The sequence below is a fragment of the Phycodurus eques genome, chromosome 3 (assembly GCF_024500275.1).
Source record: "Phycodurus eques isolate BA_2022a chromosome 3, UOR_Pequ_1.1, whole genome shotgun sequence".
Lineage (NCBI taxonomy): Eukaryota > Metazoa > Chordata > Actinopteri > Syngnathiformes > Syngnathidae > Phycodurus > Phycodurus eques.
Window position 1 is genome coordinate 4,209,219 of NC_084527.1, and position 27,557 is coordinate 4,236,775.

General features: G+C 42.5%; 4 protein-coding genes across 9 annotated transcripts; 2 read left to right on the forward strand and 2 right to left on the reverse strand.

Annotated features, from left to right (window-relative positions):
* The first annotated feature begins 1,396 nt into the window (after positions 1-1,396).
* On the forward strand, positions 1,397-7,424 carry mat2ab (methionine adenosyltransferase 2Ab). Its single transcript, XM_061671534.1, has 9 exons — positions 1,397-1,657; positions 2,499-2,576; positions 2,664-2,786; positions 3,435-3,547; positions 3,640-3,783; positions 4,671-4,889; positions 4,970-5,152; positions 5,257-5,390; positions 5,764-7,424. Exons 1-9 carry the CDS (start codon positions 1,564-1,566, stop codon positions 5,864-5,866), a joined length of 1,191 nt encoding a protein of 396 aa, XP_061527518.1. The 5' UTR covers positions 1,397-1,563; the 3' UTR covers positions 5,867-7,424.
* Positions 7,425-14,238: 6,814 nt separating this feature from the next.
* On the reverse strand, positions 14,239-16,466 carry c3h2orf68 (chromosome 3 C2orf68 homolog). Its single transcript, XM_061673282.1, has 4 exons — positions 16,213-16,466; positions 15,326-15,441; positions 15,108-15,253; positions 14,239-15,029 (listed from the first exon to the last, which is right to left on the reverse strand). Exons 1-4 carry the CDS (start codon positions 16,332-16,334, stop codon positions 14,907-14,909), a joined length of 507 nt encoding a protein of 168 aa, XP_061529266.1. The 5' UTR covers positions 16,335-16,466; the 3' UTR covers positions 14,239-14,906.
* A 695-nt stretch (positions 16,467-17,161) lies between these two features.
* On the forward strand, positions 17,162-22,444 carry usp39 (ubiquitin specific peptidase 39). Of its 2 annotated transcripts, none has more exons than XM_061671536.1 (13): positions 17,162-17,347; positions 17,629-17,714; positions 17,786-17,880; positions 17,951-18,087; positions 18,367-18,519; positions 18,601-18,826; positions 18,921-18,995; positions 19,078-19,145; positions 19,407-19,595; positions 20,934-21,076; positions 21,217-21,352; positions 21,460-21,546; positions 22,239-22,444. In XM_061671536.1, exons 1-13 carry the CDS (start codon positions 17,267-17,269, stop codon positions 22,290-22,292), a joined length of 1,530 nt encoding a protein of 509 aa, XP_061527520.1. In that variant the 5' UTR covers positions 17,162-17,266; the 3' UTR covers positions 22,293-22,444. The 2 variants fall into 2 exon arrangements, with proteins under 2 accessions (XP_061527520.1, XP_061527521.1); XM_061671537.1 differs by having other exon boundaries at positions 17,162-17,336; positions 17,636-17,714.
* sftpbb (surfactant protein Bb) lies at positions 20,016-27,502 on the reverse strand. 5 transcript variants are annotated; one of them, XR_009768256.1, is made up of 13 exons: positions 27,392-27,502; positions 27,117-27,169; positions 26,790-26,861; positions 26,534-26,656; positions 26,342-26,458; positions 24,787-24,867; positions 24,518-24,701; positions 24,291-24,433; positions 23,838-23,918; positions 23,615-23,722; positions 22,679-22,728; positions 21,442-21,574; positions 20,016-20,238 (listed from the first exon to the last, which is right to left on the reverse strand). XR_009768256.1 is itself a non-coding variant. In XM_061671539.1 (12 exons), exons 1-11 carry the CDS (start codon positions 27,441-27,443, stop codon positions 22,690-22,692), a joined length of 1,053 nt encoding a protein of 350 aa, XP_061527523.1. In that variant the 5' UTR covers positions 27,444-27,502; the 3' UTR covers positions 22,448-22,568; positions 22,679-22,689. The 5 variants fall into 5 exon arrangements, 3 of the variants coding, with proteins under 3 accessions (XP_061527523.1, XP_061527524.1, XP_061527522.1); XR_009768257.1 differs by having other exon boundaries at positions 20,017-20,151; XM_061671539.1 differs by lacking the exons at positions 20,016-20,238; positions 21,442-21,574 and adding an exon at positions 22,448-22,568.
* Positions 27,503-27,557: the final 55 nt, after the last annotated feature.

Consider the following 27,557-nt stretch of genomic DNA (forward strand, 5'->3'; position numbering starts at 1 on the left):
ATAAAGATGAAATGATCAAACAACTGTAGTCAAAACATTTACAACAAGCCCTCAAATCAACAATAGGGCCTTTGTGTGTCGTAACAACTCTGTTAAGCAAAAATACAGTATGTCTTGTACATTTGACCGCATTTTCCAAACAACAGACAAAAGTGTTGTTAACAACCCTGCCAAATTTGAATGATTACAAAAATCGCCAAGGGACTGCATATAAAGGGAGGCCTCCAAATCGTGACAAATCAAGCCTTTGTCTCTGCTCTCAAATGCTGCGGTCTTGTCAGCTGAATGCGCTGAAAGCACACCCCGCCCCACATGCTGACTGTCAAATGTCAATAAATGCCACTAGTGTGGATAACAGCGGAAACTGTACGTGCACTATGACAATGATGGTAGCTTATGAATCAAATTGTAGATATCTTTCACTGGAATTTCGGGATATTTAAATTTCAGTTGCACATATCTGTAACTCACTCGCGAATATCTGCAACTGAATTTTAGATATGTCATGAAAAAAACCCCACACACAAGAATGGCAAAAGTGACTTCTTTTGTCGTAGGCCAGTGACTCTAAAATTGTGGTACTAGTACCACTAGTGGTACGCAACAGAATCCCTGCCTAGATACAGTTCAGTTTTTTAATTATTATTTTTTAAATTATTTTTATTTTGGGACAATACATATGCATTTTACATTTACATTACATTTTTATTTTAATGGAATTATTTTAAGCGCATTATTTGGATTGTATTTAAGCACTGTCTTAATGTTCAAAATGTGTAAAATGTTGCAGTGGCTTACAATAATATTAAATATATGCTACAAGTCAAAAAATTGTAGAGTTTGTCATGGTATTGAATGGAGCAGTGTCTCCAGGCTTTGGATTGGTAGTGCACAGTGTACTGTCTCGTTTTTGATACGGTTGGGCCTACTATGCTAGTGTCGCTAATGTTGGTCATGATGGTGATGGTAAAACAGCTCAACGCTATATTGCCACAATTCAGTCTTCTTTGCACGTGTTCAGCAATTATCTTCAAACATGTATAATATACTGTATTTAGAAACAAATCTATGGTTTTATTTTAACTTATCTAGTTTTGAATTGTCTTTAACAAAGAACATGGCCTGCGGACTAACTGTAACGCGGATTAGTGAATCTTGCTGTGTTCTTGTTCTTGTCTGCTCTTGTTTGCTATTTACAGTGTAAAACCAGTTAGGACTTAATACTGTCACCTAAATCACCATAGTTCGGGGAGGAACAAATATGTAGACAGTTTTTTGTTGTTGTTGTTCATTCGAGGAAAACGTGCCAAGTACAGTACACGGACACCTACCATTCAGTCGCGTCATTGGTATGGCCCGCTTCCGGTGACGTCACCGCATCTGCCTTGATGGCATAAATATCGGAGCTGGGCGCCATGAGATTTACTCGGCCTGTGAGGATCTTTGCAGTCACGACGTAGGGCTGACCTTCGTGGAGCGTCACCAGTACAAGCGCACTCTTCTTTGTGGCCATTTCCGTCCTCACACCCTTTTTGGTCTCTTCGCAATCATTCGCGGTGAACGATGATGAACGGCCAGATGAATGGTTTTCACAACTCTGTCATTGACGAGGACTGCTTCTTGTTCACCTCGGAGTCTGTCGGGGAAGGGCATCCCGGTGAGTGCACGCTGACCGTACAGCCCACTTTAACGCGATTAGCCGACGACAGGCAATCGATTTGTAGCTGTCAAAGAACATTTGACATATGTAAATGTGGAGTTGCCATGGTGTGTTCGTGTTTTAATGTCGGCCAAGGAACTGAGGGGCCGGTCGGCTTTAGCAAGTACACGCGCCTCTAGCTAGCTACCTAGCTAGCTAATCCTCCGCTTAGTCGAAGCCTGCGGTTTTTTTTGTTTGTTTTTTTTGTATTGGTTTGTATGGCATTTTCTTTTTTTCCGTACGTATTTTAACATTTTTCACGACGTATAACTATTCCGTGTTATTTTTTTTAACCCTTTGTTTTCTCGAGACGCGGTTGAAGAAGCACCATGACTGTGCGTGTGGGTTAGGTAAGCACCTAACAATGTGCGAAGGGATGGGAGTTTTAATTGGTTGCAGTGGTTTCAGTCGCTTTGCTCAATAAATACACGTGTATTCTTTATACATGGCGCCAGTTCGCAACCAAAGTATTTCACATCCGGAGCAGGTCTGGAACAACCCTCCGAACAGAACTCCCTGTGTGCAAGCACTAAGCGAAGGAGGTCAGGGAAAATGTCCATTTGACGTCAAACTCCGAACAGCGTGGAGACTGTGTGGGGCGGTCGTCTGCCCTTGTGGAGTTGCTTTCCTGTCGCCGGTTAAGTGCGGCCCCACACCACATGAGCACATGTTTGAAATGGCGGCTCTTTCAGACGTCGGGCCACTCCCACCCAGCACACTGGCTGGACTTTGGATTCAGCCTGTGCTTCGCTACAACCTTGTAATTTAGCTTCTTTATTTTTTTCCCCGTTATTTTCAGACAAGATCTGCGATCAAATTAGCGATGCGGTCCTTGACGCCCATCTCAGGCAAGATCCCGATGCCAAGGTTGCGTGCGGTAAGACTAATGAAGCCTGTCCTTTCATATAAACTGAGCAAATATTTTAATGGATTACATTATATTACCTGCTGTGTGTTCCAACAGAGACTGTTGCCAAGACGGGAATGATCCTGTTGGCCGGTGAGGTGACCTCACGAGCCACAGTGGACTACCAAAAAATCGTGCGGGACACTATTTGCCAGATTGGCTATGATGACTCCGCTAAAGGTGTGTTTGACATGTCTGTCAATGGCATTTTTTGTTTGTTTATTTCTTCAAAGGAAATTAAAGCGTTTTTGTTTGGAGGCAGCACTTCTGTGCAATTATGGGGCGAGTGCGTGGAAGAGCTCACTCACTGACTCATTTACAGAAATGGGTGGATAAAAGGTTGAGTTGGTTATTCAATAAAACACTTGATAGATGGGCAGGCACTCCAGACATAACTATTTGTATACAAAGAGTATAAAGTTATTTTTTTCGCAATACAGTGGTACCTCAACTTACCAGTTTAATTCAAAGCTCGAAACTGAATTTACTCTTATCAAATCAATGTTCCTCACTGAAATTGTGACTTTGGGCTATCCTCAAAAAGCACACTTTGTTACATTTTTGATGAGACAAAAAGCATTGTGTACTGTACATAAAATATAATTAAACAAAGTGGTTATATAGTGCATTTACTGTAGTACTTACTTGTGTTGGAAATGTGCCTCTTTAATGGGTGTGTCCTAGTGACTCGTAACTCAGCTTTTAGCTTGCAACACAAAGCAAAAAAGAAAGACGGAGCGACGGCTAAGTGTCCACTACGTCCCCTTTTAGGTAGAGCATCTTGTCTGCTTTGGTTTGGAGTTTAGAAATTGTGTTCCGTGTGTGCAGGCTTTGACTACAAGACTTGCAATGTCCTGGTGGCCCTGGAGCAGCAGTCTCCTGACATAGCTCAAGGTGTCCACGTCGACCGCAACGAAGAGGACATTGGCGCAGGGGACCAGGTCAGTTTTCTGCTCATCCTCTTCTTCAAATATCTGTTGTTTTTGAAATGGCGCGTGAGCATGATGTCTGGTTGTTTTCCCCCACTTTCAAGGGATTGATGTTTGGATATGCCACTGACGAGACAAAGGAGTGCATGCCCCTCACAATTGTGCTCGCTCACAAACTGAACGCCAAGCTGGCCGAGCTGCGGCGCAATGGCACTCTGCCGTGGCTCAGACCTGACTCCAAGACGCAGGTAGCTAGCTATATGTCCCGTTGGCCCAGACCGGGGATGACAAAACTTTCCACTAAGGGCCACATAAAGCAAAATGGAAGGAAGGGGAGGCCATGTCACCTTGTTTGTGACACATGCTCAAGCCACTGCCAATATATTTGAGTTCAACATGTGCTAGGCAGTTAAACATAAAGGAAATAATCTCAACTTAGTTATTGGTAAAACTGAAAATGTTAGTATCTAGTTAATTTTAAAGATTCCACCTTGACTTAACATTTAACTCCACTTTTTTAAAATAAAAACAAAAATCCCATCTCTTGTAACATCCAAAATTGTAAATAAATAAAAAGGAGGGTCATATCTTGCAACAGTAAAATATAATTACTGTTCAAAAGTTAAAATGTTTGATTAAACTTTTTACCTTTTTAAAAAGTGTATCTTTAACAGTATTTTTTTTATACACATTAATAAAAATTAATATCTTGTAACATTTGTCACTTTCTCAGAGCAACAGGCCACACCTGCCCCCCGGGCCAGAGTTTGGTTTAGGGTTAACCCTAACTCGCCTATTCTATTGTACATTGTGACATTAAAATTGAAACATTAAATAAAAAGTAGTCATATCTTATAACATCCAAATTTGCTTACTATTCCCCCATTATTTTCACGAAACTTATTTTCTTTTTCTTTTTTCACCACACCTTTTAGAAATGAGTTGATATATTGTCATTGGTTGAAATAACAGTTTTATTTAAAAACGGTGGTATCTTGCAACATTTTTACCCTTTTCTCATAAACTGTGTACTAGATTACGTGCGACAAATTGTCCCGGGCCCAGACTTCGGAGAGCCCTGGTCAAGCCTATTCTACTGTACATTTAAGCTGTCATCTCTCCGACCTCCTCTCAGGTTACCGTCCAGTATCGTCAGGACCGTGGCGCCATGCTCCCGGTGCGCGTGCACACAATTGTAATCTCTGTTCAGCATGATGAGGAGGTTTGCCTGGAGGAGATGAGGGATGCCCTGAAGGAAAAAGTCATCAAGTGTGTTGTCCCCTGTAATTATTTGGACGATGACACAATCTATCACCTGCAGCCCAGTGGCAGGTTTGTCATCGGGGGCCCTCAGGTAATTGAAGAGCACGGACCTCAGATGTTGTAACTTGAGCGTTGCCCAACCGTTTTAAGCCTCGTCGCTCCATTATGCAGGGCGACGCCGGACTGACGGGGCGCAAGATAATCGTCGACACTTACGGCGGCTGGGGGGCCCACGGAGGGGGGGCGTTCTCCGGCAAAGACTACACTAAAGTGGACCGCTCTGCTGCGTACGCCGCACGTTGGGTTGCCAAGTCTCTGGTAAAGGCTGAGCTCTGCAGGAGAGTCTTGGTTCAGGTCAGTCGGGCACGAGACCGCATTGACGTTTAGTCTGCGGACGCCTCTGACAGTTTCGGTTCCAGGTGGTCTTCCGCCATGTATAATGTATGTTGCTGTGTTAGGTGTCCTATGCCATTGGAGTTGCCCACCCGCTGTCCATTTCCATCTTCCACTATGGGACCTCCAACAAGAGTGAGCGGGAGCTGCTGGACATTGTACGGAAGAACTTTGACCTCCGTCCTGGAGTCATTGTCAGGTAATGTATGACCTGAAGCCTCTGGCCGTTCACCGGCACTGCAGCTTCTGGCCTCTTTGCTTTTATTCCTCTGGCTTGGAGTCGTTACAAGGGAGTTTAGTCTACTAGTAGCTCAGAGTTGCATGGTGATAGTGCAGAATGAGATTTTATAAGTTGACTGGGAAGTTGCTGTTACAACATTGCTCAGATGAAAGGATGGTAGGCGGGGTAAGTGACTCATTTTATTTTCTCCCACAGTCTTCACTAGCTGGGTGCAAAATGGCCCCAAAACCCATCCTGAGTTTGGCCTGTGTGAGGTTGAATGTGTGTGTGTGTGTGTGTGTGTGTGTGTGTGTGTGTGGTGGCTGCTAAACCTGTTGGTTATGTATTCTAGGGATCTGGATCTGAAGAAGCCCTTGTATCAGAGGACGGCAGCCTATGGCCACTTTGGCCGTGACTCCTTCCCATGGGAGGTTCCCAAAAAGCTCAAATACTAAACCTGTTAAGCTTTTCACCCCCAGGCTTGTTGGTGTATACTACAGAGAAGCCTCCAAGATTCAGGGGGTGAAATGCCCTTGGCTGTCTTTCTCTTTCTTTCCCTCTCTCAAAAGATTCACCTGCCACATGACTCCCCATTTGTCCTGTTTTGGTGGTTGCATTATCATGCTGGCTACCTGAAGGCTTTTTTTTTTAATTTTTTTTTTTTTTTTTTTTTTTTTTTTAAATAACTGACGTTCCAAGAACTTGTCCCTTCTCCGTTTGCTCGTCACTGTGCTAGAGCCTGATTGGCCGCAGTTCTCGTCGTTTAACATGAGTCTAGTCTAATAGTCCGTGGGACAGTGGTGGCTTGTATTTCTGTAGTTGGCCTTCGTTCACTGGTGCTACTATGAGAGAAGCATGTCTGACTTGCGAAGTAAATGTTAGCCTTGTCTCTTAGGAGGATCCTCGGATCTTACCGAGCAACATTCCTCCTCGGTCAGTCTGCTACAAATTTCCCATCTTCCACTAATCTTTTTATTTTTGCTAGTATTGCTCCTTGTCTTCATGGCAGATGTTAGAGAGGCACAAATAAATAATGGAAAGGTTGCTGTTAACGAAATAAAATGCTATGCATTTCAGGCTCAAGAGCCAGCTAAATGTTAACACTTATAAATTTCTCCAATGAGACGAATGGCCCACATGCCGCTGCAGACCTTTGCTGTTTTCTGACGTAATACAGAAAAGTCAGAGGCTGCTATGTCACTGCTCTGGTCTGCAGAGGTGTTGGATGAACTTGAAAGCGATTAAACATTTGGATTAAAAAAATAAAAATAAAAATGTTCTTGAACACTCCTTTTTAAAATAAAGACAAATGTAATTATTAATCCCCCTGGACTCCGCAGGTGTATTGATGGCGGGTGTAGTTACAGAGAAACCGGATTTCCATCTTTATCCTGCTGGAGTTTGTCAGTCTTATTGGATATCAAATGTCAACACTATTTATTTGTTCTCTGGAACTCAGCGTGGATACAGAGAAGCTGAGGCTTCAGAAGGCAGCTTTAAAAACACTTAGTTACTGAATCTTTAATTCCTTTTGACTTGATCATTTGTTTGCTTGAGTGTCCAGAGTGTTGTACAGAAAAGCTTTGGTTAACCTCAAAAACCAATGGCAAATGTTGGACTATTAAGTTTTTATTTTTGGACTACACAAACGTTTTTTTTTTGTTTTTCCACTCCAACTTTTTTTTTTTTTTTTTTTTTAATAAAAAAAAGCCTTTGCTAATCTTTGGCTCTGACAAATCCTCATCAGTGCGATGGCAACATTTGGTTGGTGTAGTACAGAGAAACCAGCCTTGTTTACATGGCCATCCCATGTAGTGCTCTTATTGCCGGTCATAATCATTGGCTACAGTAAGTGTATGCGTGCCTTTTCAATTTCCTCTCACCCTTTGCTTCTCTTCCTCACCCCTCACAAACAAATATGATTCGACCAAGACGACTCAGCTCAATCTGTAATGTGCTCCATGTTTCGATTTAACGCTTGTGCTCTGTAATAAACGAACTACTTGCAACGTCTCATTGCCAACATCTTTTGACTGTACAAATTCATTGTCGTTTTCACACGGGATGCAATGAAATGGGTTTGAGTGTAATTAGAGAGGGGTGTGTCAGTCACACAGAAAATTAACTAATGCTGTAAGACAAACTGCAAGTTTTTATTGGTAGTTGGAACAGACTTATGCATGTACAGAGATGAATTGTGAGCAAACCACTAAATCTTTTCCACAAGTGATTGAGTCATAGATTCCTCACTTTTTCACTTAAAATAATGTCACCGGGTAGTGTGATTAAATGCAGCATATCTCACATGAAATTTAAAGACCCTTAACGAATTAAAAGGTCATTGCGTTAATAAAAAGGTTAACATATGATTACAATCTTACTTTTAATCGTTTATTCTATTTAATGCTGGCAGAACAGAACTCCATTAAAAACAAGCTACATTTGGTGGTAGTGTCTTATTGTTGATCTGTGGCTGCGATCACGAGCTTCGGCCACAGCTACTTGGCTCGAAGAAAGCGAATACTCCAAAATTCAGTGGTTTGTTATGGCCTGACCACCGTCATGCTTCATGCGTGACGTTGTTGGTTGACTGTCGAAATTGCCGAGTCACGGTGAGCCTGTTGTTGATAAACAACTCCAGACTCAACATGGCAAGCCCTCTGGGTAAACCCAACAGGAAGCAGTGTTTCCATTCAAACGACTCACTGCTCTGGTATTAAATACATTTTCGCTAGCTACTATTCACATAAAAGGCATAGACTATATCTAAGTTTGAGGTTTAATTGAGTTTACTAAATGTACTGAATGACATCATTAAAAGGGACAGACACCCTGGTAAAATTAAGAAAACAGGCACTATTTCGTGTTCATGAAAGACCCCAATCTGATCAAATGTTTTCACTATGAGCATTTTGTAAATTATAAAATATCTTTTCATGGGAATACAATAGGCACCAATAGCTAGAAATGACCCTTAAGCAAACACTATTAGTCAAATAACTAAGCACAAAATGAAAAGCATGAGAATGAGATGATTATTTTTTTTCCATACACACCCGTCAGGCCAGATACTGTGCATTGCCAAAGTATTTGCTGACTTACCTTTACTTTTTAATTTCCGAAGTACATTTATAAGGGGGTGGCTTCAGTACTTCTGTCAGAAACTGTTTTGCACAGGTTTCAGTACTAAATGCCAATACTTTTGAAATCTCTGGAGTTTTGTATGGATGAACTTGATTGACCTGCTCAAAAGTTCTGACCTCAACCCAGTAGAACACCTTTGGGATGAATTAGAGGAGAGACTGAGAGCCAGGTCTTCTTGTCCAACATCATTGTGTGACTTCACAAATGCGTTTCTGGAAGAATGATAAAACACATTCCTATAAATACACTCCTAAACCTTGTGGGAAGCCTTCCCAGAAATGTTGAAGCTGTTGTATCTGCAGAGGGTGAATGGAATCATATTAAACCTTTAGGATTAAAAATGTGATGTGAGTCAAGGCAGGTGAGTGAATATTTTTGGCAATATAGTGGAGGTCAGGTGCATACAGTTCTTGCGTAATTCTTCTCATCCAGTGACTTCCTTTAATTCAAACCCAAACGAGAATGTTTCTACATGGAGATAGTGTCTTCCCAAAGGACATATTTAATCTGTTAACAAAGAAGGATATAACAGTCCCAGTTTCACACGGTCTCAAGGTCAAGAAAGTTGTCAGGGAGAAACTGGGCAACAGCTGTCGTTTGGGTCAACTATTTTCTCTTTTGAAGCCTGAGAACCGCTTGGATTTAGTTTTTTTAGTCTGAGTCCTGGGGAATTTGGGCAAAGATGTTAGTTGCTATGGAATACATTCGCCAAGGTGTTCTTTCCATGTCCACATACAGTGGGAACGGAAAGTATTTTGACCCCCTGAAATTTTTCAGAATCAGAATCATCTTTATTTGCCAAGTACGTCCAAAAAACACACAAGGAATTTCTCTCCGGTAGTTGGAGCCACTCTAGTACGACAGACGTTCAATTGACAGAGCGTGTAATGTCTTCAAAGACGACTGAAAAACAAAAACAATACTAGAGAACGCGTAACCGAGGCGTCCACACGGGAAGGCGCCATCTTGCAGCCATTTGCTAAAATCATTTAAATTATTTTTTTCCCCCTCATTCATTCAGTGCCAGCCCTCCCAGTAAACATGGATATTTGACTTCTAAAGCAGTCAGTGGCACTGAATGTGTTAATGTATACACAGCACCCCATATTGACAGAAAAAAATGGAATTGTTGAAATTTTTGCGGATTTATTAAAAAAAGAAAAACTGAAATATCACACAGCCATAAGTATTCAGACCCTTTGTTGTGACATTCATATATCAACTTACCTGACGACGTGGTGAGAACGCTGATGTAAGCGTTTTTTTTGTTTGTTTTGTTTTCCCCATAGCCCAGCCATATGCACCCACCTGTGTATAGGATACAACCACTGTGATTTGTCTTGACAGCTGTCCAATTCCTTCTTTTGTAGCTCACTGGAGTTAAGAAATCCAGCCCAAAAACTGTAATCATCTTCTTCGCGAGGGGCTGCGGTGTGAGAACTGCAAACTTTACTTTTAAACAATGCTTTAATCTTTAGACAAATTGACCCATGATAACCGATTAATGAAACCTGCATCAAACAAAAGACTGTACACATCGGCACTGAAGCGCAAACTAAATCAATGTAACTTTGCCAGAGCATTTTTGCTTGTCTGCTTTGGCTATGATGTTGAGGCAGGTGTGCAAATGATATGTTACAGTGCAGAAAGTTAGACGATACAAATAGAAATGTAGCGGTTATACACTTTATTTCTATTGGAACATGAACATAAAATTTCTTCGTCGTCACTTGTGTGAATAGAGTGCTCCTCTCAAGTAAACGCCTTACTTCAAATAAACTACTCGCTGCAGTAGGGTAAATAAACACCCCATGCAACTGTTTGAGGAAATACAGTATTGAGCGGTCACGCCACCAGATCCTGTTTTAGCAAGGGATCACGTGCACATTTCCCATGTTATTTTTAGCTTTATTACACTGACACTGACACTTGTAGCACATATACTCGATTACATGGTAACTATTGATCCTGAACATGTTCCGCTACAAAGCATTTTGAAGATGAGAAAACATGAAGACATCAGCCTGCTTTAAAACTTGGATGTACTGTATTTTGAATGTCGGGTATGTGGCCCATATAATGCCGCAGATACATTTTACCCTGTTGACCTTTGACTGTGAAGTCATTGATTGACAGTTTTTTTTTTTCTTGTGTAGGACAGATGGCTTTGCATATTAAATTAGATCACTGCAGTTACAATATATCAGGCTACAGTATATTTGTGCACAAGTTACATTATCACATTCTGACTGCCATCCTTACAGTGTAAATACAGTGGCTCACTTAAATGTTTATATTTAACCGGTCGTGTTCAGTCTGGGGCTGCACTATTGCGGCCTTGAATGGGAAACTCCTTCACTCAGACTAAAATACCAGGAGGAGACCCACTCCCAAACATAGAGCTTGTCTCATTCTGAGAGGTCAGTCTTATATTTTGCTCCTGAAACAGTTTTCAATACGATCAATTGCAGTTCTTACAACCACAATAATAAACATTGTTAAAATAAAACTAAAATAAAATTAAAAAAAATTTGGGACAACTCACAAGGGCCTTGGGCCTTCCTGCTGGCACACAAAATCAATGAGCAAAACATAAAACATCGCCATGAACTGAAAGGGTCACTGTCGGGTCACTCACAGCGTGCCCGCTGGTGGTCCGCACCATGCGGAGACACAAGCGCAGACTAAGGTCAGATATTTTCTCGAGGTCGGTGACATTTCCTGCAGGCTTAAGGTGACAGCTGATGCAATATTTGTCATGGCGTGATATCTTGTGAAAGATTGAAGCCCAAGGAGCGTGTACTTGATCACCCCATGTCTTCTATTTAGTTAGTATAGTAACATGTGTACTTTAATGCCCCCACAAAACTAGTTTATAATAATTTTATAATTTAAAATAAAAAAAGGAACATGTTCCGCGCCTCCATTGGTGCAGCCGACTGGAGCTGTGGCCGTAAGTTGGTCGGTGCCTGTCGTGGCGGCAATCCCCGAACCCGTTGGTGGACCCAGCGGTGTGGGACTCCTGAGGCAGCTGATGGGTACCGGCTGGCCAAGCGGAATGCAGCTTTGGTGGTTGCTGAAGCAAAAACTCGGGTATGGGAGGAGTGAGGTAAGGCCATGGAGAAAGACTTCCGGACGACTTCGAGGAAATTCTGGTCCACCATCCGGCGTCTCAGGAGGGGGAAGCAGTGCACTGCCAACACTGTGTATAGTGGAGATGGGGCGTTGCTGACCTCGACTCGGGACGTTGCGAGTCGGTTGGGAGAATACTTCGAAGACCTCCTCCATTCCACCGACACGCCTTTCCATGAGGAAGCAGAGTCTGGGTTCTCTGAGGCGGGCTCTCCTATCTCTGGGGTTGAGGCTTTGCCACCGAGGAGCTCGGTGGCAAGGCCCCGGGGGTGGATGATATTCGCCCGGACTTCCTAAAGGCTCTGGATGTTGTGGGGCTGTCCTGGTTGACACGCCTCTGCAACATCGCGTGCACATCAGGGACAGTACCTCTGGATTGGCAGACTGGGGTGGTGGTCCCCCTTCTTAAAAAGAACCGGAGGATGTGTTCCAACTACAGGGGGATCACACGCCTCAGCCTCACTGGTAAGGTCTATCCAGGGGTGCTGGAGAGGAGGGTCCGTTGGGAAGTCGAATCTCAGATTCAGGAGGAGCAGTGTGATTTTCGTCCTGGCCGTGGAACAGTGGACCAGCTCTACACCCTCGGCTGGGTCCTCGAGGGTGCGTGGGAGTTCGCCCAACCAGTCTACATGTGTTTTGTGGACTTGGCGAAGGCCTCTACGGGTCGGGGATGAGATCCTTCCCCAAGTGGAGGAGTTCAAGTATCTTGGGGTCTTGTTCACGAGTGAGGGAAGAATGGAACGGGAGATCGACAGGCGGATCGGTACAGCGTCTGCAGTGATGCGGACTTTGTATCGATCCGTTGTGGTGAAGAAGCAGCTAAGCCGAAAGGCGAAGCTCTCAATTTACCAGTCGATCTACGTTCCAAGCTTCACCTATGGTCACGAGCTGTGGGTCGTGACCGAAAAAACGAGATCCCGGATACAAGAGGCTGAAATTAGTTTCCTCCGCAGGGTGTCCGGGCTCTCCTTTAGAGATAGGGTGAGAAGCTCGGTCATCCGGGAGGATCTCAGAGGAGAGACGCTGCTCCTCCGCATTGAGAGGAGCCAGATGAGGTGGCTGGGGCATCTGATTCGGATGCCTCCCGGACGCCTCCCCGGTGAGGTGTTCCGGGCACATCCCACCGGGTGGAGACCCCGGGGACGATCCGGGACACCCCGGACAGACTATGTCCTTCGGCTGGCCTGGGAACGCCTCGGGATCCCCGCGGAAGAGCTGGATGAAGTGGCTGGGGAGAGGGAAGTCTGGGCATCCCTGCTACTGCCCTCGCGACCCGACCTCGGATAAGCGGTAGAAAATGGATGGATGGGTGGATTTAAAATAAAAGGGAACTGCTGGTGTGAAAGGTTTGAATGCTTTTAGTGATATGCATTTCGATGCAATAATATAGTCAATGATAATATAATTTGCAGCCTAGTACACTATTGAATAAGAGATTTAGACAGATATTCTCCATTAGCTTAATACGTTACACAATTAAATTCCATTAAAATATGTTTACAAGAGGGCTAGCTGGTAGTAAAAGAAGACAAAAAAATGTGTGATGACAATGATGTTATGTCTGACAATAACACTGTGTATAAATGCATTTACCGTAACCAGCACAACTGCTGCTTTGTACATTACAAGATTTATAGTGCTTTGACAAGAATTGATGTGTCTCCTGAGGGTGTTTTGTCAATGTGAGGGACAGCCTCACATGGGATTCGGTACTTTTCAGCCAATTGCTGAACCCAGCAATTCCCGACTAAGACGCATACTGGTTGACAAGTGAAGCTGAAGAAAAGGTGTCTCCATCTCACCAATAGCAGAGCACATCTGGATCCTCCTTGAAAAGTTTTGCGTAACATTCTTGACCCTTGGACACCCACAAAACCCAGCTTATTGGGAAAAAAAAAAAATTACTCCTCGTTTGTTTTGGTAAAATTCGTACAAAATGCCACGTTAATCATTTGTTCCCCTCTGAAAAAAGTGTGTGCATTGTGTTACTTCTAGAACAGTGCAACATTCTTAGTGCAACCTTACTGTTGGCCCCAGTATGTGCCTCAGGGAACTTTTGGGTTGTAAACATCCAACTGGTTCAGACTTGTAAAATTACATCCAAGTGAGAAAGTGTCTGTTTTATGTAGAATTGAAACAAGTTTCAGCCACATCTGATCACAATCAATAGAAGTTGGGACGTTGAAACTTAAAAGTGTGCGATACTGGAGCATCAAGTGCTTTCGGTGCTCCCAATATACACTAACTGCACTAAAACTATATCAACATTTTATCAACTATAAAATGCATTTCGTAGGGACACAAAAGTAACTTTTGAAGAACAGATAGTCACACATTTGATGTCCAAACACTTCAAAATCAAAAGTATTTAAAAGTAATAGTGGATGAACCATCTCATTTAAAACAACGTCTAGCCCAGAGTTGGAAAGTTAATTTATGTCACCACCTGCTCAATACCACATGTAAAAACTTTCTATTCGTCTTTAACGTTATCAAAGAACACTGGATGACTTAATAATAATAAAGGCAGAACTGATTTTTTTTAGAAAAGTACGTTTGTATCCAAATTGTTTATTGTTCGTGTGACATGTAGAAAACATTGACATTGTATGACTCCTCCAAAAGTGCCCCTCGACACATTTATAGAAAAAAAAATAAAAATATATTTTTAAAAATAATAAATAAACAAATTCAAATAATGGGTAAAAAAAAAAAAAAGCTGTTAACAAAAAACATGACAACAAAATGAAATAAATTATAATAGAGGTAATGAAACCAAATAAATACATGCTCAAGGTCATAACTCACTCACCGACAACCCTGTGGTGTTCCCACTTCCAGCAACTGTATTCAAACTTCAATTTTATAAACAAAAGAGGAAATGTTCTCTTTTTTTTTTGTCAAGGACAACAGTTTTTTTTTCTTTCAAAAGTAAACATGCACAATGCGTCCCCTATGATGTGAACCAAGGGCGGCAAAACCACAAGTGAAATGCAGTTAGGACTGCCCTTGACTGTATTCGCTGATTTTAGCTGCACGTCCCTCCTTTCAAAACACAACAGGAGTGCGGATCGGATCTGTGCTCGCGTATGCGACACAATCATCCAGGTCCTCCATCACGGCAGCTGTTTGCAGCCTTCCCGCTAATCAGGATGAAGACGTTCTCGGCAGGTCTTTGCCTACCGTGCCTGTTGCAAACTACACGCTTAAATTTGTCCCTCAGCGTTTATCTCTTCTTTTGTCCATCTCCTTTCGAATGCGGGACTCCAGTACTGCCCTCATTGCTAAATCCATGACGTTCTTCTCAGCAACGCGTTCTACCACCCTCGCTGGCTTATCATCCTTAGGGGACAGACAATTGAATTACTAAGCAATAAAAAAAATGAGCTTGCTCACAATTCCAGAGGACGGTTCACCCACATTGTGCACAAGGACGGACGTAACGGTCCCAGAGTCTGCCTGGTAGTCGAGCCAGAAGAGCTCAGTTCCCTGTATCTCCGTCTCAGTGCTTGAGCCGCTCTCATTCCAGTCTTCCGCCTCGACGTTCGCCTGCGGCTCGGATTCATCTAGAACATAATAATACTATAATGTGACTTCTACTCGACAGTCAACAAGACTCAAATATAAAAATGCTTTACGTCTTGGTCGGGGATGGTAAACCTGAATGTCAGGTCGCCGGGGTCGTTGAGGAGTTGTGGTGTGCCTTCGCCGCTGAGCTTCTTTGGCTAACTTCACCTCTTTGTCGTAGTCATCTCTTGAAGGGAAAGACAAACAAGAAAAGTCATAAATAAATCATCCATCCATCCATTTTCCAAAGCGCTGGTGAGTGAAAGCCTATCGCGGCTGACTTTTCACTCACATTCACACCTATGGACAATGTAATCTTTAATTAAGTTTTTGCGCCACAGGAAGGCAAAGCAAAGATTCAAACCCCGAACCTCAGATCTGTGAGGCAGACACGTTAGCCACTTTTCACTGTGCCAATATGCATTCTGCTTCACACACACCTCCAATGAACTACAGAACTCTGAGTAGCTTCAGACTATACAAACATCCAGTTTGACCGTATTTTGTACAAATGCTTTGATCTGAGGTTGATCTTCAAAATATTTCGCCTACAGTCATTTTTTTAAAGGGGAATTTTGTGTACACCTGTACCTCGTGATCTTATATTACTGTGTCAGCTTTGGTTTAAAAGCACAACTGATAACAGTGTTTATAATTCAAATTTTGAAAGTAGACAAATCCTTTACTCAATTTTTCCCTGCACCAACTCTTTTTGCTTTCCTGACATAAAATGCAATCTCCTCCCTCACAAGCATGCCCCCTAACTTTTACGTGTGACACCGAACCCAAAACTACGACTCAAGCTCATGTACGTCCTTCATATAAATATTATTATTATATATATATTTTTAATATGTACGGCTCTATTATTTTGTGGAGACTGCATCCACGGGGATCAGTTGTCGGTTCATGATCGATGTTTGCTAACATTGTAGCCGCTAGCATTAGCTATAGCCACCTGGCGATCTGGTTCCTACGGATATGGTGCAGGAAGCCGTGGCTCATGTCCAAACGCCCCCCGCGCTTGTACTTCAGCTCGTGCGCTTCTTCGTCTCTTAAAATGTCCATTTCAGCAGACATAGTCCACAAAATGTGACAGAATGATGATGCCGATAACGCTAAAGAAGCCACGTGAGTCTGACAAAAAGCTACATGGTTAGCAAGCGACTTGAAAGTTGCTGGCCAAAAAAAGCTGAAGAAGCGATGTCTCCAACTCACTAATAGCAGTGAGATCACTTCCGGAGTTCAATGTTGAGCTGATTCTGATTATTTCGATTTGTAATTATTTATTAAAAAAAAAAAAAAGGTATTAACACTTCTATGGGTATAATAAAGGCAAAAAATATATAAGTAACATGAAAAAGAAAATGCACATTCGAAAAGGAGACGCAATAAATTTATGCTATAATATACTTAAATTCCCCAAATAAAAATTAGCTCCGATGCTGAAAATTGTCAGTATCGATGTCATTTTTTTTTACCTAGTCATTTTGTGATTATTAGTTTATGACTATATTACAGACTGTTAATGCCAAACGCTATCATCTGTGGGTACTTTTATAAACTCGGTTACTTTTCGTGCACTCCACAATAGATAGGAACCTAGGTAGATTCAACATGCTGCTTGCCTAAGGCGACGCTTAAGCTGAGTAGGGGCAAAGTCGTCTGCGCATTCCATGCGTGTGGACGGCAAAAAAACAACAACAACTCCCCCCCAAAAAGAAACAAGGATGCCGTACTGCATACGATTTGCTTTGTTCTATCACACCAAGGGAACTGATAATCTTTTACAAGTTACAATGTTTTGGAGGCTTCTTAGCGCTGGCAAATCTAGTCTTGTGTTCATACCGATTGTGCCCCCCCCCCCCCCCCGCACACACACGTTGTTTCTGTCGCAGTGAATGACGTATTACGGCGGGTTCCGACGCGTTTCGTGTTCGACCGGTTCGTTTGTCTGAAATCAAACTGATAATAGTAAATTCTCTCCACTTCGACCAAAAAAAATCTCCATTATGATCACCGCAGTGGTTTCTCCGAAGCGTGAAAGAGAAGACGATGTGGACGACGAAGACAACGAGGACGGTGGGGGCAAAATAAGTGACATTCATTTCATACATTTCCATTAGCACGTTGCTAACGTCAACACATTTTATTTTAACACGCCACATAGTTTTAATACGGTTTGACCCGGACACACAACCTTCCGCAAACACATATTGCAGTTTATATTGTTAAAACAAGCAAACAAAAACGTCTGCAATTTATTGAAGAGATAGTCTCTCATCTGTTAACCTTGCTGGCTAGTATGCTTGGCTAGCGAGTTTGCACGGCGAGACGATTGAAACATTTCTGCTCCCTGTTTGCTTGCCTTCACGTTGCAGTGCCAGTCAAAAAAGGACGAGGTCGTGTAGCAGAGGACCGACGAAGCCGCCACTGCCCGTATCTCGACACCATAAACAGGCAAGATGCATTCCGTTGTGTGCAGATCTCTTAGCAAGCGGCTTAGCTCAGCCCATGCGTTTGTCCCTCAGGAGTGTGCTGGACTTTGACTTTGAGAAGCTCTGCTCAATCTCCCTCTCACACATCAACGTTTATGCCTGCCTCATATGTGGGAAGTACTTTCAAGGTATGTGTATTGTGTCCCTGTAGCATCACTTTCCAGTCATTGCATTGTACCTACTTGCTTCTCTGTGTAGGTCGAGGTCTGAAATCCCACGCGTACACCCACAGTGTCCAATTTACTCATCACGTGTTCCTCAACCTGCACACACTCAAGTTTTATTGTCTGCCTGACAACTACGAGATCATTGACTCTTCACTAGAAGACATTACGGTGAGTCAACTGTTTGCTCTCGGAGGACCAGTACGTGTTCACGTTGTCCTAGAAAAATATCCATCCATCTTCTATAGTTGACGTTGGGCGACATTGTTCAATTAATACCTGGCCTTTATTATCTTTATAAATGGCATCATTTCTGATAGTGCTTGTATTTGATTAGTTTATGCAGGTATTCAGTGAATATTTACTTCTGTGACTTTGCACATGGTCATTTGTTTTTGACCATTTTTGACCTGAGATGGTTCAGCAATTCATGATCATTTACTTCCACAGTATGTGCTTAAACCGACATTCACCAAGCAGCACATTTCGGGTTTGGACAAGCAGGGCAAACTTTACAGAGCCTACGATGGAACGACTTATCTGCCAGGCATTGTTGGCCTCAACAACATTAAAGCCAATGACTACGCCAATGTGGTCTTACAGGTATGAATAATCTTTCTTCATTTCACTGATCACTAATTGCCAAGAGCTCCCGATTGTATTTAACTGCTTCGTATCTTCAAGGCCTTTTCCAACGTCCCGCCACTGCGGAACTACTTTTTGGAGGAGGAAAACTATCGAGGGATCCGAAGACCACCGGGGGACATCATGTTCCTCCTGGTGCAGCGCTTTGGTGAGCTGATGCGCAAACTTTGGAATCCCAGAAACTTCAAGGCCCACGTGTCTCCTCATGAGATGCTCCAGGCCGTGGTGCTTTGCAGCAAGAAGAACTTCCAAATCACCAATCAAGGTCAGAATTCTGCATTTGCAAATGGGAAGAATAGCTATCGAATGACATGCTTTTCTGTAGAGATGACTGTCGGCCTTTGATGTGTGCTCTGTAGGAGACGCTGTGGACTTCATGACATGGTTTTTAAATGCAATGCATGGTGCTCTTGGGGGCACAAAGAAAAAGCCAAGTGAGTGGGGGGGGGAAAACACAAGCATCCATTTGTTATTACTTTTCAAAATGATAATGTAATCCTTTTTCTCTTCATCTAGCAATCCTAACAAAAGCATTCCAAGGCTCCATGCGGATCTTCTCAAAGAAGTTACCACACCCAGATTTGGTGAGTCAACTACATAATTGACCTGAAGAATGCATATCATACAATTAAGTGCAACTTGAGTTTAGACCAAGGCAAAGCAAGCATTTGCACCTAAGAGCCACATTTAATTTTTAAAATGGCCACCCCAGTAATTTAAAATAGCCAATTTTTTTTTTTTTTTTTTTTTTCCCAAGGCAAGGTGAATTAAATTGTTGCTCGAGCTTATGGAGGTCTAATAGGGGCCAGCACATCATGATCCTCATGATGTTTAAATGTCTCCAGACGCCAGAGGAGAAGGAGGCGCTGCTCCTGACCAGCGAGTACCAAGAGCAGATGTCCGAGTCCACGTTCTTCTTCTTGACCCTTGATCTCCCAACAGCCCCCTTGTACAAGGATGAGAAGGAGCAGCTCATCATCCCACAAGTTCCTCTCTTCAACATCCTGGGCAAGTTCAATGGCAGCACAGAGAAGGTAAAAATTCATCGGTGGTTTATGTAATGCATTAAGATATACTGTGTGCACAATTATTATGCAGGTAAGTATTTGGACTTCATAATTTTAATGCATAGTTCCAAACTTAAAGCTGTATGACTTGAGTGTTAATTGGATTTGAGCATATCGCGTGACGTGTATTTGTGTAATGAGGAAAGGTGTGGCCTAAGGAGACCAGCACCCTATATCAAAAGGTGTCAAAAAAATTATTTTAGAGAGATGAAGCATGCGTGAAATTGCAACTATAGCGGATCATGATCACAGAATTACCAAACATTTAGTTGCAAAGGGTCAACAGGCTCTATAAAGACACCAATTAATTGCAAAATATTGATAAAGAATCTAGTGGGAAACTTCTAGGAACCCATTGTGTTTCCAGTGCTGTTATATCCCAAAAGAGTAACCTACCTGGAGTACTCGGAGACATATGCAAGGCAAGGAAGGCTGAAATCCGACCACCACTGAACAAGACACACAGTCGACTGGGTGGGCTTCTGGTCTGGCCTGGTATCATCACAGATGAGCTGGTTGTTGACTGTTTGGGGTAGGAGGAGGACTTAAAATTAACCACTGCCAGTTTTTAGAGGACACCTTCTTCAAGCAGTGGTACAGAAAAAAAGGTCTGAAAAGAAAAAAAGACATGCAATAATGTATTCCATTGCATGGCTTAGAAGTGATTGACTTGAACCCTATTTAGAACTTGTGGGCTCTTAAAAGAGAGCTTTACCCTGAAAGAAAACCGTGCGCCTCTCTGGTGGCTTTTTCGGCATAAAAAGTTGACCATCAAAAGATGAAGAAATTGCCAGGCTCGATGGATCGAAGGCAGTTATGAAAAAGGTACTGGTCACTGATTATTTTTTGTGGAATTGTTGAGATATTTTTTTTCATTTTCAGTTGTTTCATTATTTGAACAGATGAAAAATAAGCGAGATGAGAAAATATTCAGTTTTCATTTAGTTGCAGAATAACTCTGTACACCAATATTTGCCAAATAATTTTGCACACTGACATACTCTTAAAAAATAAATAAATAAATAAATAAAAGCGCCTGTTTTTTTTCCGTTGTAAGCTAATCAACCCGAGCTCGTAATATTGTGAATTGAGCGAGAGCGCAGTAGTTGAAGTCAAATTGTCAAAAACAAAACTTTCCTAATATTTGTGCAAATATTTGTGTATTTTCCACCCACCCCCCCATTAAACTCGTTAATGCTTCAACAGCGTCACTTTGAAAATAGAAACACGTGACTCATCTTGAATTGTCTGCTGACGTTGAATTTATTACGCGTTTAAAAAAAAAACTGTCTGCTGTGTCTCCAGGAGTACAAAACATACAAGGAGAACTTCCTGAAAAGATTCCAGTTGACCAAACTCCCACCCTACCTCATCTTTTGCATCAAAAGGTTCACAAAGAATAACTTCTTTGTGGAAAAGAACCCCACCATCGTCAACTTCCCCATCACGTAAGTGTTGCCGGTCATGCTCTAAAACAGGAGTTTAGGCGAAGGATCAGACACAGCCACCGTCCCCAATCTTGTGGCGGATAGAAAGTCGTTATTCAACTGAGAGGTACCAAATGTTTGTGCTGTGTTCCCTTTTTCAGAAATGTAGATCTCCGTGAGTACTTGACCGAAGAAGCCCAAGTCACGGAGAAGAACACAACGTATGACCTGGTTGCCAATGTGGTGCATGATGGGAAACCAACCGAAGGCGCTTACAGGATACATGTACTGCATCATGTAGGTTCAGCATGAAGATGGCCAATTTTGAGGACCGTATTGTGCACAGTGTATAAAAACCTTGTTTTGTGTCAGTTCTGCCGACCAACCTTGTTGTGCCCAATCAGGGAACTGGAAAGTGGTACGAGATGCAGGACCTGCAGGTGATCGACATCCTCCCTCAGATGATCACTTTATCAGAGGCCTACATCCAGGTGAGCTGTCTGCGTGTGTCTTGTGTTGCTGTAGTTTAATTATTAAGCAGTTATGCATTTGGTGTGATCATACAATTTGTATCGTTTGTGTATTGAGTCAAGCATTGGTGCTCATCTTATTTTTACATTTTTCAACAAATGCAAATGTTCATATAGAATGGAAGGGTCATCCGCTCATTACATTTCGGAAATGTCAAAAAAATAATTATGCAATATCCAGTGGAACCTGTCAAGTTGTATGCCAATGAGGTCGTACAATTCCAAATTCCATTTAAATTCTCATGAAAAAAAGTATAAAGTTGAGGTCCCAACCGCTGTCGTGCTTGACATCATGTGAGATGTTGGCAAATCTTGCAAAACCTCAGCCAAACACGCATTCAATGACTCATTCTGGGCATGTTTTACTTATTGCTTCATTTTACAATTTCATACTAACAATTACAATTGCTGCATGATGTGTATTTATGGAGCAAATGACCTTTGTTAGTTTTTGCATCGTAATATAAATAGTGGTTACCTTTTTGCACTTGGATGAGTTTAAAATGTTGCCACATTGCCTGTATAGATGGTTTATGGCGCTAATCCACTGAGTAAAGAAATTAACAAGTATAGAGGGATTTTTTTTTTCCTCCAGTGGTATTTAGTTCTCAGATGATATCCATTCAATTTTTTTTTTTAAATCTCTTTTGCAGATTTGGAAGAGACAGGAGAGTGGCAAGGATGTAAACAACCACACTGGTGCATAGTGGTAAAAAGGAGCAACACAAGACCGAAACTCAGTTTTTTTTAGTCACAAAAAGAAAGAAAAAACTATATGTATTATTTTCCACGTTTAGTGTTTTTATGTTTCTAAATAAACATTATTCTGCCTCTATGTTTAACATTAGAGCAAGAAAGAAACAGCTATTCACTTGTCTTTTCAGTCATCATTTAATATCAACCACACAGCAAAGTTTTCACATTCATGAATTAGACTACAACTGAAACATTCTGAACAAGTGGTGGTTGCAATTGAATGCTGCCTGCCGGTTATATTTTAATGCAGACCAAAATTAGGGAGGGGGAAAAAAATTATGAAAATGTCAAGTATATGAGGCAAATACTGTGTGTGTGTGTGTGTGTGTGTACGTACAATTGAGCTATTCACTTCTTCCACATGTGCTTCTCACAGAAGGCAACATTCTGAAAGGAGAACAAAGTTATATTTAACAGCACATCAGTAAGAGAGAATCTAAATAAATGCTTACAGATGGCTAAACAAACAAATGGAAATACTGTAGGTTAAATAATAATGCATCTGAATAAGTGCAAATCAATCTGTCAGAGGGGATTTAGCGGATGATGATAATCAATACATCCAAGGTTGTGCCTTTACAAAGATATTTATCACTTTCGATCAACTCAGATTGCGACCTAACATGTTTTAAGCAGGAAATTTTAAAAACACTTCTGAAAGGTTAAAATGTAAAATCAGTAGGGCTGCAACTAACAATTATTTTAATACTCGATTAATCTGTTGAATATCTTTTTGATCAATGAATCTGATTAAAAAATAATATAATAATACAACACCAAACATAAATTACGATTCAGTTGCTCGTTTGGTGTGTAACATCTGTCAGAAAATCAAATATGTTGATCATTGTTTTCCACAGTAAAATTAGATGTTTGAAAATATTTGGATTAAACACAGATAATTTGTCTGCTTTCAGGGAAATCGGAGAATATTTACTGTTGAGAGGCTGAAATTCCTGAGGATTTGGACAATTTTACATTCAACAAGGTCTCTCTAATTGATTATGAAAATAGTTGTCGATTAATTTGATAACCGATTAATTGTCAATTACTCGATTGTTGCACCTCTAGAAATCAGTAACTTGAAACATTTGCACTCATTCTGTGAAGGCTAAAACAATACTGCCACATAGTGAAGACCCCCACCCTTCCATTAGCGCCCATCCACAAAGCTTTGTGGTAACGGCTTAAAGTCTACATTGACGTCACTCTCCCCCTGCACTTTGTGCTCTGTAGTTAATAATTGAGCAATGTGTGTGAATCTATAACTTACACCACACTTGTGAGCCGTGTTTGTGTTTCTGCACCAGTAGCTTGGCCCCCAAGTGCAGGGGTTGCTTCCCAGCAGCTCGGACTTCTTTGCAGTGCACAGATCAGCTCTCTGAACGGCAAACGAAAGTGACAACAAACTGCACAATGTGTGTGATGCATCGTAACTGACTTTTCAAGACTAATGTAACTTAATTCCCGTCAAGTGGTTTGCCCTTTACACTTACTTCACAAATGTCTTTATGGTCCACCTCCTTTCCCAAAAACTGCTGCAGTCTTGCGCCGTAGATTCTGGTGAACTCCTCACACTGAAAAGACAATGATGACTAATTGCTTATTCATGCAATGGGAAATATTTGATATCTCCAAAGGTGTTATGTTTTAGTGATGACTTTAAGCCCCCTCAATTAGTGTGAATGCTGTTTATACAGAACAGCGACTTAAACAAAAAGGTGGAGAGAAAAAAAAGAAGACTTTTACAAGCAACGAAAGCGGGGCTGAAGAGACAAGACAACCATTCACACCTATGAACAATTGTACGCCTCCAATTGATGCAACATGCAAATTTATGGAGCCTGGGAGGTTGCCGGAGTACCTTACAAACCATGTAAGAACATTTGAGCCCAGAACAAAGGTAAGTTTGAAGCATTTGATCAGCAGAGGCAAAGAGGCACGCACACCTTTGGGATGGCATTGGGGTGATGACCGCACACCGACTCGAGGAAAGACGACGTCTTAGGCTTAGTGGCGTTGACGGCCAGTCGAAGTCGGCTCAGCGCGGCCAGCGTACGGCAGGAATCGCAGTCGGACGGGACGGGCGCCTCTGGGAAGTCATCACGGCATCGTAACTTGGCGAGAACGTTGGCGATGTTCATAGATCCTTTCAAGCAAGCAAGCTGCAACTGACCTGGAGCAGGAGAGTCCTTGAACAAACAGATGTGCAGCAGCGTGCAAATGGTGTGAGGGGCGGCCGAAGACAGCAGGAACTCCACTATCTGTACGCCGTATTTGTCGACAAAGTTGTCGCAGTCGTCCTTGTAGCTCTGAGGGAGGAGATCGCAGACCTCGCCCATGAGCTTCATCAAAGCGTCCTGCAGGAAGGGGAGAGGATGACAGACATCAGACGCAATCAAGATTTAGGACAGACAAAGCCAACGAATAGATACGAAACCACACCTCAGTCATATTTTGGGGCAACAGAGTCTCCAGTTTCTTGATAATAAACAAGCACAGGGTACAAGCCGGGTTCAACTGCTCCTGGATGAAGAGGTGAACTTTTGAGAATGCGGACAGAAAAATGCATGGAAGTTAACACAACATTATTTGTGACCCCCCCGCACAATGGGATGAAATCCAATACAAATACTGACTTTACAAATAGGATAATAATGCTACCTACCGAGCTTTGATTAATTCAGAGAGGTAGTACCTGTCAATCAAACTTGTGCATTATTTGGGCCCTCTTGGTGTGTCGTATAATTATGTTGTGATGCGTTGCTCTACTTAAAAGATATTTTTGCACCACAACTAATGAATTTGTCTCATACCGAACATCAAACGACATCCTGAAAACAGAAATGTGAAATATTTTCTCTGCATCATCAGCGCAATGCATCATGGGACGTATCGCTAGTGCCCGTTGGTTGTTTTGTTTGCTACCTTTCAAGATGCTTCTTTGCATTGAGGGCATTATATAAGGGATAACATCGACTCGCTCCACATTCGAACAGCATTACAGAATAGTGAAGTAGATGTAAAAAGTCTACACACCCCTATTTAAATGCCACATTTTTGTGATATTTATAAAAAAAAAAAAAAAAAAAAGCAAGATCATTCAAAACTTTTTCCACACTTAATGTGACCTGTAATCTGTATAACTCAGGTATTGGAGACAGACGGGTGAGGCTAAAATTCATCCATCCAGTTTCTACTGCTTATCCGAGGTCAGGTCGCGGGGGCGTCAGCTTTAGCAGGGACGCCCAGACTTCCCTCTCCCCAGCCACTTCATCCAGCTCTTCTGGGGGGATCCCGAGGCATTCACACGCCAGCCGAAAGACGTAGTCTCTCCGGCGTGTGACTGGTCGTCTCCGGGGTCTCATCCCGATGGCATGTGCCCAGAACACCTCACCGGGGAGGCATCCGAATTAGATGCCCCAGCCACCTCATCTGGTGCAGATCCTGTGCAGGATCTCATCCCCGACCCGGAGAGGGCACACCACCCTTTTCTGACTGAGGACCACGGTCTCACGTTTGGTGGTGGTGCTGATTCTCATCCCAGCCGCTTCACACTCTGCTACGAACTGCTCTAGTGAGACTTGGAGATCACGGCCTGATGAAGCAAACAGAACCACATCATCTGCAAAAAGCAGAGATGTAATACTGTGGCCACCAAACCGGACCCCCTCTACGCCTTGGCCCCCCTCCCCAAAGGTGGAGGGAGGCTACCCTCTTGTCCACCGGGGTGAACCCCAACGTACAGGCGCCGAGCCGGGGAGTGGGGCAAATAAGTATACCCGACGCTAAAATTGTCAAGTTTTTTTTAAGCCATTTAATTTGGGCGAAACGATCATTTCAGGGATTCGCCAGGAAAAAGAGAAGCCAGGGCCCGTCATGCATTTCCCATTGTAAATGTCAAATCTTAAGCTACCGCTCTCGTATTCGCGCATAGTATCGTTTAAGATTGTGCAAGTGGTCATAATGTTTGGTGTACATTCTCCTTCTGCGTTCTTACATGGGTGTTGGTGAGCGCAGGCACGTCTTCCTCAGCGTCCTGGTGGGGAAGTGCCACCTCTTCCTCATCCTGGAGGACAGCGCACAGCCCGAAAGCCGAACAGGTGTCTTCCACTTCCTAGCAAAAGGCAAGCGCACGATATCGTACAACTGTGGGCAAATTCTTCTTCTCTCGTGAGCGGACGAAACATACCCCGTCACCACGTGGTTGCAGCAGGATTTTGGGCAAATACATCTTCAACTGAGTGTCACATTCCAACGCCCGTTTGTCCGGGAGGTGCTGGCAGAGTGCGAGCAAGGTTTCGTACATGCGCCCCTGCAAAAACAGGCCATAATGTAATTAGCACTCAATTATGAGTACTCGGAATGTGTGCAAAGTGATTGGTAGCCAAAAGCCGCATTTTGATGGGGTCATATTTCATTACAAGACAAATGAAAATGATCATCACCTTACTGTCCACGCTGGGAATCATGTTAGCAGAGCGCTGAATGATCTGCTTGCACTCTGAGCAGATGGCCTTCTTCCAAGGAGATGGCACGAAAAGAAATGGTCATTGTTCATGTCCATTGTGTTTCAACTAAATATATATACACTCAGCATTATGGAGTAAAGATCAGATGGAGTCTTTTGGGCTATTCAGCACAGCAGCTTTTCTGTGATAAACATGATACAATAATCTGCAAAATCAAAACATTATTTATTGATGTATTTTGGTGGGTTAAATTATTATGTCATGCATTCTTTTGACTTACATTTTCCTTTCGAAAAATCTTACCGGGGTATTGTGATTCACGAATGCCAGAGGGTCTTTGATGAACATGGAGTCTCCTTGAAACCCCCAGACAGAAAAAAAATATATACATAGTTAAAGATTTGACCAAATTAAAATACAGAATAACAAGGGTGACAATTGTAAATTCACATATTCGTCACTCCTAATAAATAAACCGCATCCCATTGTGTACAGAATAAAACATTTATCAACAATGCTCGTCAGAGACATGGCAGGTGACATGAAGGCAGACATTAAAATGTCCACATTCATCTTACCAGGGCACAGAGACGCCGATATGACAACCAGGAGAATCCACAAAGCCGACATGATGATCGGAATGAGAAGCAGATGACTTGTATTTATTTGACTAACACACCGGAAGTTACCGTGCCAGCCCGCATCCTAATAAGGTCGCAAGCTACGTCAGAGCCCACGTGACAA